The 11445-nt window shown below is 36.5% G+C and overlaps 1 protein-coding gene across 14 annotated transcripts; it reads right to left on the reverse strand.

Moving 5' to 3' along the window:
* Positions 1-3005: 3005 nt before the first annotated feature.
* Positions 3006-9892, reverse strand: LOC104599409 (wax ester synthase/diacylglycerol acyltransferase 4-like). Of its 14 annotated transcripts, none has more exons than XM_088886888.1 (7): positions 9603-9892; positions 9438-9500; positions 7955-8487; positions 7268-7846; positions 4855-5208; positions 3942-4079; positions 3006-3410 (listed from the first exon to the last, which is right to left on the reverse strand). In XM_088886888.1, exons 3-7 carry the CDS (start codon positions 8162-8164, stop codon positions 3267-3269), a joined length of 1425 nt encoding a protein of 474 aa, XP_088743014.1. In that variant the 5' UTR covers positions 8165-8487; positions 9438-9500; positions 9603-9892; the 3' UTR covers positions 3006-3266. The 14 variants fall into 14 exon arrangements, 13 of the variants coding, with proteins under 13 accessions (XP_088743014.1, XP_088743011.1, XP_088743016.1 ...); XM_088886885.1 differs by having other exon boundaries at positions 7955-8706; XM_088886890.1 differs by lacking the exon at positions 9438-9500 and having other exon boundaries at positions 7955-8301; positions 8383-8487; positions 9603-9882.
* Positions 9893-11445: the final 1553 nt, after the last annotated feature.

An 11445-nucleotide genomic window follows, 5' to 3' on the forward strand; every position in this document is an offset into this window, starting at 1 on the left:
GACCGTCCAATTTGTTCCAATAAGTTTTAATTTAAATTTTATCCAATCTAAACTTGGTCGATTAATATCTGCATTGTATTCTTATTTCCAATCAATAAACTGGGTAATGGTTCAATCTAACCCAATCTAATATAAATCCATTATGGATGGATCAGGTCCAATCTGATCCAATAAATACTTTAGACCATTAAGTTAATTTGGACTGTCCCAATTCAATATATCTAATTGTTCCATCTAATTCATCCAAATTGATTTTGGTTAGGACCGAATTCAAACCAAAATCGACCCTAATTGTTTCTTTCTATCCTTCACTTATCTTCTATTGTGCGTCGCACTTTCGCACAATCTTGATCTTAGTGGGTGAATGTGCCCTGTCCGTCAGATAAGCATTCCAGATCTTATACCGACATTAGAAAGCATTCTTTACCGGAGTTTTTACCTCGAGGTCAACAAAATTTTCTTATTACCAAGAAAAAGAGACTTGTCATTCACCCTAGGGGTGAGCAATCAGTTTATTTGGTTCGATTTAGAAAACTGAATTAGAAAAATAAAAATTGAACCAAAACCAAATTAGAAGAAAACCGAAATAACCAAAACTGAAGTTTTTGGTTCAGTTTTCGGTTGTTTCGGTTAAAACCGAATTTCAAAAATATATACTATACTATATTATATATTATATATATCATCTCCTGCCCACAGCTTTCTATTCACACGCCATAAATTTTAGACACATGTTCATTAACATATGCCTCTTCTTCACATGTGCAGAATCGCATGTAAAGTCAAAAAGATGTAATGGAAAGGACCTGTCAGAACTCAGAATTCACCCATTACCCTAATTAATTTTTTAATCTAAAAATAATTACTTTCCCCTTCCCAAGAATCTTAATAATGTTTCATTCTCTCCATTCATTCTCTACAGCGTACTATTCCAAGAAACTTCACAGGCAATCAGCAACCGGCGATGTATTCACCGGCATCTTATTCTCTCCGTACTCCATCAGTAAACCTTCTTCTTCTATTCTCCACAACGTCTTATTCCAAGAGATTCCATCAACATCTGGCAACTGACAACCGAGAATGTGCTCACTGATACACCAATGGTTAAGTAACCTCAACCAATTCAAAAAATATTTACTATATATACTCATCACTCAGAAGTCGGAACCACTAATTGATTCTATTTTATTTTCCGGCCGGCAGCCATCTCGTGTAAAGATCAGCGATGTTCATTTCAAGAATATCAGAGGCACCTCAGCATCAAAGGGTGCAGTCAATATTGCGTGCAGCAAACAGGTGCCCTGTGAGGACGTTCAACTGTTCGGCATCGATTTGAAATACAACAGCACCAAACCTGGTGATTTGGCTCCCTTGGCCTTGTGTTCTAATGCTCAGCTAGACTTTGGGGGAACCCAAATGCCAGCTCCTTGCAGATAAATGTATCTGATCAATTGTATTAATTAACTAATTAATTAAATCCTCTCTTCTTACTTAACCACCGGTGTATCAGTGAGTACGTCCCAGATTGTCCCAGATGTTGGTAGAATTTCTTGGAACACGACGTTGTAATGAATAGAAAAAGGTTAACTTGAGTATGGAGAGAATAAGATGCCGGTGAATACATTGTCGGTTGCCCGGTTGCTAGTTGTCGGTTGTCTGTAAAGTTTCTTGGAACAGTATGCTGTGGAGAATGAATGGAGAGAACGAAAAACTATTATTATTCTTGGGAAAGGAAAGTAATTATTTTTAGGTTAAAAATTAATTAAAATAATGGGTAAATTCTGAGATCTGATAGGATGTAATTGATTTCACATGCAATTTTGCACATGTAAAAAATCATATATATATATATATGTATGGACATGTTCTCAAAATTTATATGGTAGGCAGGGACGTGGGTAGAAAGTTCACATGTAATTTTGCACATGTAAAGAATATATATATATATATATATGGATATGTGCTCAAAATTTATAGGATAGGCAGGGACGTGGGTAGGAAGCTGGGGGCAGGAGATCCGAATCTGTGTGATGTTATGGTGTTCCGAACTCCCGATAAAATTCATAAAAGTCCAAAATAGCAAAAAATCGAAAAGCTTCAGATAAAGTTTTCACAATTAAAACATCATTCATTCCTTCTACTCGTTTAGCAGCTCGGTACATCTTTTTGTTTGTTGGGCGGTGGAAAGATCTAACTTAAAATTAAAACTCCCCTACCAGATACAGTCCCAACGCTGGTCCCAACCATGGCAGCCGCGCATTAGGAACATCTCCTTTCCTTCATGGTAAGTTGTTCTTGATGTACAGGACCAAAAAAACCGAATTGAAAATTTTGGTTTTGTAAAATTTCTATTTTGGTTTTGATTTTTAATTTTACAAATTCAATTAATTGAAAAAACTGAATTAGTCGAATTTTATTATCTATAATATATATATTAACATATAATAACTGAATTAGTCAAACTTTATTATCTATAATATATATATTAACATATAATACATATATAATATGTATAAAATATATTATATTATATATTATATAATTTATTATATACATTGTATAATATATATTTTTCTAATATATAATATTATATATATATATATATATTAAAATATATATAATATTAAAACTCGGTTTTATTTGAAATAGCCGAAAATCATACTGAAAATTTTGGTTTTGATTATTTTGGTTTTGGTTCAATTTTTCATTTAAAATTTTAATTTATTCGATTCAGTTTTTAACCGAATAAACCATTTGCTCACCCGTATGTACAGCTCCGTTGGGACTGGTTGTTGGTACCAGATCCAAACTCCCCTATTACTTTTATCATCCTCCATGAATGCTGTTGCAAAACACATTTTACGCTCTGCTTGTTTGCTGTACAAATTGCAATTGTACAGTTTAAATTCTGATTTATTTTTGCGTCAGATCTGTCCTTCTCCAGTTGCGCACGAGGATAGTTATTCATTTAGGAGGAAAATGGTACAAAATATGCATTATAAATAAATGCAAACGAGGCAAAAGTGCACATTTTGTATCAGATAAGGGTCCAAACTATAACCGATCACAAACAAATAGATACAAAACTGAACCGGTGCAAAATCTATTATATGGTTCAGATTCGCATTACAAACAAACAAGGCCTTAATAAATAAATATAACTGTTGACAACAACTTAATGTACAAGAATATAAATATGACTAAGAAATTAAATAATATAATTTCAAGGTTGGGATTATAGAGATTGAATTTGTATCCATTTCAATTCAAGTGCAAAGAGCAGCTTCAGAGATCCTCTCAAAGGCCTTCTCCATGCATGATTTGAATAGTTGATTATCTATGAAACCTTTCTCCACTGCCACTGCTATCCTCAAATTTCCCATGTAACTCACTGCTGTCACTGAAACACACTGCAAAATAACCCATCAACTTTTTCTTATACATAAGGCCATAGATATAATAGTACAAAATATTTCTGTAACTGGATTATATTATGTGTTGATCATAAAGATTTATCAAAAGGATGAGATACTCTGGTCATCACTCAAGACTACTGTACGTTGGCAGAATAGACTCTGTTCACTTTCTCTAATACTCTCTCTCTCTCTCTCTCTTTATTAGCCTAATGGTTAAGACTAAGATGATATAGACTTAGGGGTGCAATTCGGGTTAGCCCAATCCGGCCCATTCAAATTTGATAAAAGTCCAACCTGAGCCCGCCCAAGTTCTACTCTAATTAAATAGAGATGCAGCTTCAGGAGAGCAAAAAATAAAATCCTAAATCAATTTGGGGTAAGTGATGATTTGTGAATTGTGACTGGGTAGAACTCAGAACAGATGCAGATCATCAAGAGAAGCCATGCAAAAAACGGGAAGTAAACATTTTTCTAACATTTTGTACCCACATCACATTAACATAAAAGTAAAGGTAGGTGCCTTACCTGTGGTGCCCCTGTCACCAAAAAGTACAAGCCCCCAATTGGATAACCTGCCAAACACATTTTCTCCTTTGGTCCAACCATATTTGAGATCCCCATGCTCGTTTTCCTTATTGTGCTATGGATGTACTGAGCTGTTTTCTGTAAAACTAAAATGAAACCATTTAAATATATCGCTTTAAATAAGAAGTTATTTCATGAACATTGATGGAATCCCCTGGGCATCATGAATGGAAACCGAATTATCTATGACATACAGCATACTGATAAGAACAAATATAGAGATATTGGTTGTGTTTGGATTACAAAGCTAATATTTTGGGATGCAAATACATATAGAATTACTTGTAAAAAAGTATTTTTCTAAAACACTTTTTTTTTATTTATTTTATTTTTTATTGCAATTAACCTGGAAACAAACTTGAAGTTTGGTTTGGTGGGCTGAGTTACTAGGTGTTGTTTGGTACCATTCTCACTTCTACATGTGGTTTGGTCATTAGTACAAATTTGTGAGAGAAGATATTTTCTTACCACAAATGTTTTGATTTGATCAATACAACAGTTGGTTCTATTGCTGCTTCTTCATGAAAAGTCAAAATTAACATTTTCACCATGCCAACATCAATCCCATGCAATATTATGTGACAAGACAATTTCTCTATCGATAAATCCAGATAGAAACAACAGGTGACGATGATCTTATTAGAAACCCCAAGTGAAAATGGCTTGGTTGTGTAAACCATTTTGATTTTGTGTTGTTTCCACTCTAAATTTGAGAGAAATTTTACTTCATCTTCTCATGTTTTACTGACAATCAAATATTAACAATATCAATATTTCCCAAAACAATCGTTTTCACAAGTTTTTGTAAAACCAACCAACCAAACAAAGCCATAGCCATAGTAGGGGTACTTGCCTCAGGGCCTCTCAATTGCCTCATGGTATCAATTAGTTTTCCGTTGAGATATACAGCCAATGAGCTTCTCTTCTTCCTGATTATTTGCTTTGCTTTGAGCACAAAATCGAGAGGATTTGCAGTATCAGAATCAGCTAACGTTGGGATTGGCACATGTAAGAAAGCAAAATGATTCCCCCAGGGTGCCTTGGTGCCTTGTTTCATCATCTCCTTGATTGGCTGAATATTACCGATAATTCTAGTGTTGAGCAGAACCAATGCCGTAGAGCATAAATTGCTTGATTTTTTGCTTGAGGTATGCATGTATAGCCGGGTACCGTAGAATATTATCCCACACAGCACATCATTAATCGTCTGAGAAAAAATAAGGTATAAGAAAAGGGTAAAAGTGGAAACCAACATGTCAAAGAAATTAACTATTTATTAACAAGTAGGTTTGGCTTTTATAAGGGAGATTTTGAAACAATTTCTAATCTATTGGGTACTAATATAATATAAACAGATAAAAGTATAATGAAGATTTTCTTTTTTATATTTACAAATTACAAGGATGAATTTTCAGTTATAGGCTGAGTATCTAAATAATGAAATTTGCTCATTATTTTTATTTATATATTTTAGTACTCTAATTTTAACATTTAACATCCCATCAAGCTAATAAAGGCAATCCAGAGTACAGCATAATTGTGGAAAAAGTCATAATTTGATGCCCCAATTCCCAAAAAATGAAGAACCTTAATTTAAGGCCCACCTAAGCCTAACTACAAAATATCTAAGCCTTTTCGGCCAATTAAATGAAACCTAAAAATTCAAAAGGATCAAAATGGTAGAACCTGAATTTAGGCCCCATCTCACCCTTTGACCATAGATGGTTAGGAAACAAAGGCCAGAACTAACCTATTTTTGCCTTACTCATATGGGTCAAACCTTTTATTCCCATAAACCAGGCCAGAACCCTATCCCACCTCACATCTTGATGCTCAATTAAATTGAAGTATCACCTATACAAAAATCAAGACAAATATCTATTTTATAACAATGTAGATATATATAATAAAATACCATATAATATCTTATTTTGTATAAATTAAGTGACATATGCCCAAAATCCATCTCGTTCAAAATTCTAATCAGGGCCTTCCCAATACACCCTAGTATAGAGAGTATTTCGGATCAGAAAGTGGTTAGGGTAGACGGACCTTAAACTGACCCTTATGAATCAGATTAAAAAAATTAAAAAAAAAATAACGAAAAAACATGAGTGAGCCCGGTCCACACCCTTATCAAAAGACTAGCTTTGATTTCAGGCTAACATTGGGAGATAATCAGCCCTTCTCTCTCCCTCTCTCATACTTTATGCTTTAATTTGCATCCTTTTGACAATCCGAGTACAAAGGAAAACGACGTGGTCTGTGTACCCCACCTACCAACCCATTTCTCACTTCTATCTTCTCCTTTTTTTTTAGGTCTCCTTGTCCAGCACCGGCAAACAATCTATTGTCTCCTAATTTGTCGTATTGGGACTTTGATTTGCCAATTGCCATAACCCATTCTCAGCCTTGTTCGTCAGCAGCTGGGCCTCTCTCGTGCTGTTTGTACCGGGTCGACAAGGATATAACATAAGGGTCATAGCTCCCAGCTGTAGTGGAACATGGCCTGTACAAATCATCTTCTAACTTTATCCTTCGGGCCATGCCAAATTGCCAGGTGGACCAAGTATGACATGTCACTATATTCAAACTGTAATTTACGAAGAAATTGTATCAACTGAAACCAGGAAAAATGTCCCTCAAATAATTTCTCTCTGCTGGTTGAACTTGAACTCTAGAAGGTTGCTGCTATATATAAGAAGAAACTATTCTAAAAATCGTACAACTTCAATTGGACCGTCCCAAGATAGAATGGGATCGGCTTCAGTCAGTTTGACCCGGTCCACTATCGTCCCAAATCCTAATGTACTTGGTTTCACTTCCCCATAAAGAAAAAATCGTACTTGTTGATCTGCTCCTCTGATTCTGATATTAACTGCAACTATTAATGGATCCCCAGTAATAAGGACCAGTAACAGACCACAGGAGGTGAAGCTTTTAACCATTGGATGGTGTGAGATGGCACATTAATTACTCTAATGAGATGCAATGCACCAACTCTCTGATCATGACTAACCTGAGACTTCTTCCAATGAAAGACAGACACGTTAGCCATTTATTTCACCATTGCATTATTATAAATTAGGTTGCTGACGTGTCTGCACCCCATTGGTATGTCTAGGATGATCTGGAGACCTTGTAGGCTTGTACCAACTGTGAAAATTGGCAGGGAATGGATTGGTTACGCATGGTTGACCCAGTTCCCAGAGACAAAGAATGGGGAAGTTTAGAACTGAAGCTCTTGAATACTGTAACAGACTTACCGCTCCAATCTTGTCCTTGATTTGTCTGATCTGATCAATTGATAAAGTGAGGGTAGAGACGATTTTTGGCCGGAATTCAATCCCAGCATCTCCAGACCTGATCGGAGTCTTGTCATCTTCCCAGAAGTTGCTCCTCAGAAGGCTCCAAGCAAACTCCGAAGTAGAGTTGAAGACCATGGAGATATAGCGAAGTGTTCTGGTTAAAATGCCGCAGCTCCCATGGTCATCTTGTATCGGTTTGGACAGAGATGCCGGAAAAGTTAAGGGAAGAGAAGGGTTATCGGCTCTCTGCAAGCAAGAAAACAGTGCACCCATGAGTGAGAAGCCATCACCCAATGCATGGTGAAGCTTGAACACCACAGTCCCAGCTGCGCTGCTGGTTGGGTACTTAAACAAATGGATCTCCCACGGTGGCCGGTCCGGTCGAAGAGTTTCCGTCGATATCTTCGACATGTAGTCCTGGAAGTAACCATCGTAGGCAGCTGTGGATAACCCGCCGGGGAAGACAGGGACATGAACGTGGTCTTCAGGCTTGACAGAAACCCTCCGCCATTGCCCTATTCCTTGGTCGTCTTTAACCTGATCACCCAAACATTTACCAACACTCATTGAAAATTGAAATCTAGACTGAGAAAGAGGAAGCGCGTAAAATGGGTGAGGAAGAGAGAGAGAGAACTAACTACTAACCAAGATGGAGGAGAAGCGTGGGTTGATGGGGAGAAACATCTCTTTAATCAAAGCAACGGTTTGCGAATCATCGATGGGAACCTCGATTTCCAGAGCAGCCAGAATGCAGAGAGAGAGAGCTGAACTATTTAAGTACTGGGCATGTGGGCTGGCGAGCTCAGCTTCATCCGATATTTCTTCTGCAACTGTTGGTGTTAGCTTACCCTCCATATCGCTGCTGTGTAGTATTTGCTGGAGTTTGATGTCTCCGATCTATCCTTCCTTCGCAAGCTGCACCACTTTATATTACTTCAGTCCCGATATTGCACTCCTAAGCCTAATGATCCGCTCGAGATTGCCCTTCACACCTGTCAATAACTGACAGTCTCACCACCATTAATGGCCTCACGGCGGGTAGAGAGTGGGTCGGAAAAGTGAGGAGGAAATACCGAGTGCATTAATGGCTGTTCCTGTTCTGTATTGAGAGAGAACAAAAGAACTGAAGTCGCAATAAAACTAAGGCGGCGTTTGTTTGGCAAATCTTTACGCGTGGTCTGGCAAGCTCAGAGAAGAATAAAAAACAAATGAAAATGTCGAATATTAGAAAGCTTCAAATGAAAATTTTGATATCTAGAAAACGGCTTACCAAACGGCACCCAAGAGAGATAGAGGTTATTGTGCCCCTAAGTCAGATGCGACCATGTGGCCACTAGCTACTTAGCTTGTGGTCCGTGAAAACTACGCAAGTGATTATGCTGCTAAATGAAGCATCACTAAAATAAAGCAAAAGGGTCCACGATCATATTTTTTTTATATTTATATTAATTAAATGATATTCCAAAATTGCAGGTAAAATAAATCCGAAATTTCAAGCTTTTGGTGGGAAGACAAAAAGAAAGTTCGCATAATATATGTTTCATATGTTTTGATGAAATTTCAGCGACATCCAAAACCACGATACCAACTTGCATACATGAGTCGAGTGGCCAGAGGAGAATAAATAAATTATATATAATTTAATTCTGAGATAGTCATGACGTGAGGCCAAGCAAGACTGAAAAGATTTTCGTTAAATTAATATATCACAAGAGAAAAAAATAAATTGAATCATAGAATATAGGGAATTATATATATGGAAATAAAAAAACTTCTACTATAGAAAAAATGTATATTGAGCAAGAAAATTTACAGAGGTATTATGTTGTATTCATGGATAGACATGCTGAATTCTTAGTTTTCTTGATTTATAAAGTGAATACTGGTTGTTTAATGAGATAGAAAAAGAACCTTATAATGAAAAACAAACTTGAAACTCGTAAAGAAATTACTTTCTCATTAATGAAAATGAACAAAAAAAAAAGTGATTATTTTCAATGTACATGCCTGAACGAGCGAATAAACTAAACAAAATTCAGAACTGTTATATTGCTTAATTATTACAATAGTTTTAGTGGGAAGGGGGATTAGAAAACTTGCAGGATTGAATTAATAAATTAAAACTTACCCAAGAGATTCATCCATACATGTGAACAACCCAAACAGTCCAAAATCAAATCCTCCATCCACCCTGATCATGTGAACAACCAGATAAACTGTCATGTTGAATTCCTGTTGTAACTAGACTCCAAAATTTACTTTTTTAACAGATATAAAAGATAATGAAAAGAACCTCGATGTCGTCTATTATGGTATGTATGAGAGCCCTGAGGAAAAGGAAAACCATCAACCATCGACAAATAAGGAACCTTCTGATGATGAGCTCCTAGATAATATGTCACAAATCTCTAGCAAACCAACATATATTGACACCCCACTAGTTTGATACTAGACACACATCAATCCAAATACACAAACAAATCTGGTAGTCCGATACAATATTACCGTGCAAAGGATTGTACTGATGAAGAGCAAACTTTTCCTTGAAATAGGAAAACAAATTAATTGGATGCAATGCAACTTATTGTGGTGACTGATGAGATCCCTGCCGTCTATAAGTAGATTTTGCATCGGTGTGAAATAGGAAGGTGGCGTATAGGGTAGAAGAAGAGAACTATGTGGCTGCATGGTTGATGCACAGATACACACATTCACATGGAGGCAAAGTAAGGAATAGACACACGTCAAGGAAGTAGGAAGGATAAGAGGGTAAAGTACAGGATATTGCCAAGTATCACATCCGTGTTTTGGCCCAAATCTCGGTTCAGTAGAAAGATATCAAAGGCAGAGGTCGAGAAGAAACAAAAAAACCCTGAATCTGCATGATCTAGAGAGAGAACTGGTAGTTGTTTTGCTGTAAAAGTCAATACCACTAATTAAGTCCACCAATCTGAAAGGAATAATCCATGGATCGGTGGTGAAACCATCCAAGCCATCACCTCATCTGCTGCATTGGTACAGTCTCATGGTCATGGAGTATTCATATCATAATACTGAATTAATGTTGATAAGTTAAGCTGCCACCACATTCTCATCTCACCGACCATAGATGAAAGGAACAAGTCACATGAATTATGAAAGGGGTGGTGCTGGTGCATGTGCGTGCACCCATCCAAACAACCAGCTCATTGCTCATCTCCGAAAGTAATCCAAGACTTGTCACTTCTCATCTGCTTCTCCTGCATTATTAATTTCAGCTGACTGCAACTCATGATATCGCATCATTTGTTGAATATCGCATTCTGGGCTACCCAGGACCAGCAGCCTCAGGATTCTTTGCTCTTTATGGCTGTGTTTGTTCTAATTTGTGAAAGAAGGCAAATTAAGGAAGTTCAGCTGTATCCCGTGTATTCATTTCTCTGATGTTTGTTTTGAAGGCAACGTACGGTATGAGAGAGAGAGAGGCGATTACATTTCTCAAAATAGAGAATTAATGACAGGTTGCACTGTTTGAAGAAAGTCTTCAGGGGCGCCATTGCCGAGGGCAAACATTTTAAGTGACATTTTTACCCGTCCGGTGTTCTCCATGAATTTGGGTTTTCCTGTTACTCAAATTAGCCCATTTTTAGAAAAAAAAAATTGGTAAAATTCATATTCTTACGATGGCATAAATAAATGAAAAAAGAAATCAATTACATATTTAATTTTTTTTTTGGTCACACGGAACAATGTATTTAGCGAACTAGGGATCTTTTGCATTTTGTCTTGCAATGGGCATGCGACAAATGTCATTACATTTGCGTAAAACACGTACACGTTAAGAAAAAATACTGACAGGCTTATTGTAGAATTCTAAATTCTATTCTATATCTATAAAAATTCAAAATGTCAAATAACCATATTTTATATATCTATGCTCACCCGTAAATTGATGAACTGACTACTCCAACCATACTTTGGAGCCTAAGAATTTTAATCCTCTTCTGAACCGTCTTTCTCCCGTTATAGGATACATCACACACGGGTTGATTATGATATGAAAAATATATGATAAATGAAAAACGTTTAATCAATCAATTGGAATCATAAATGTGATAGCCAAGCTTTATTTATCAAAATGGGTTTTGATTGATCAA

The sequence above is a fragment of the Nelumbo nucifera genome, chromosome 1, assembly GCF_055504915.1.
Source record: "Nelumbo nucifera cultivar China Antique chromosome 1, China Antique-T2T, whole genome shotgun sequence".
NCBI lineage: Eukaryota > Viridiplantae > Streptophyta > Magnoliopsida > Proteales > Nelumbonaceae > Nelumbo > Nelumbo nucifera.

Coding starts and splice junctions, on each gene's coding strand:
- LOC104599409 (XM_088886888.1), bottom strand. CDS start 8,164: ATGGAGGGTAAGCTAACACCAACAGTTGCAGAAGAAATATCGGATGAA. Junction 7,847..7,954: donor CACGCTTCTCCTCCATCTTG/GTTAGTAGTTAG, acceptor TTGGGTGATCAG/GTTAAAGACGACCAAGGAAT. Junction 5,209..7,267: donor TCAAGGACAAGATTGGAGCG/GTAAGTCTGTTA, acceptor ATTTTTTCTCAG/ACGATTAATGATGTGCTGTG.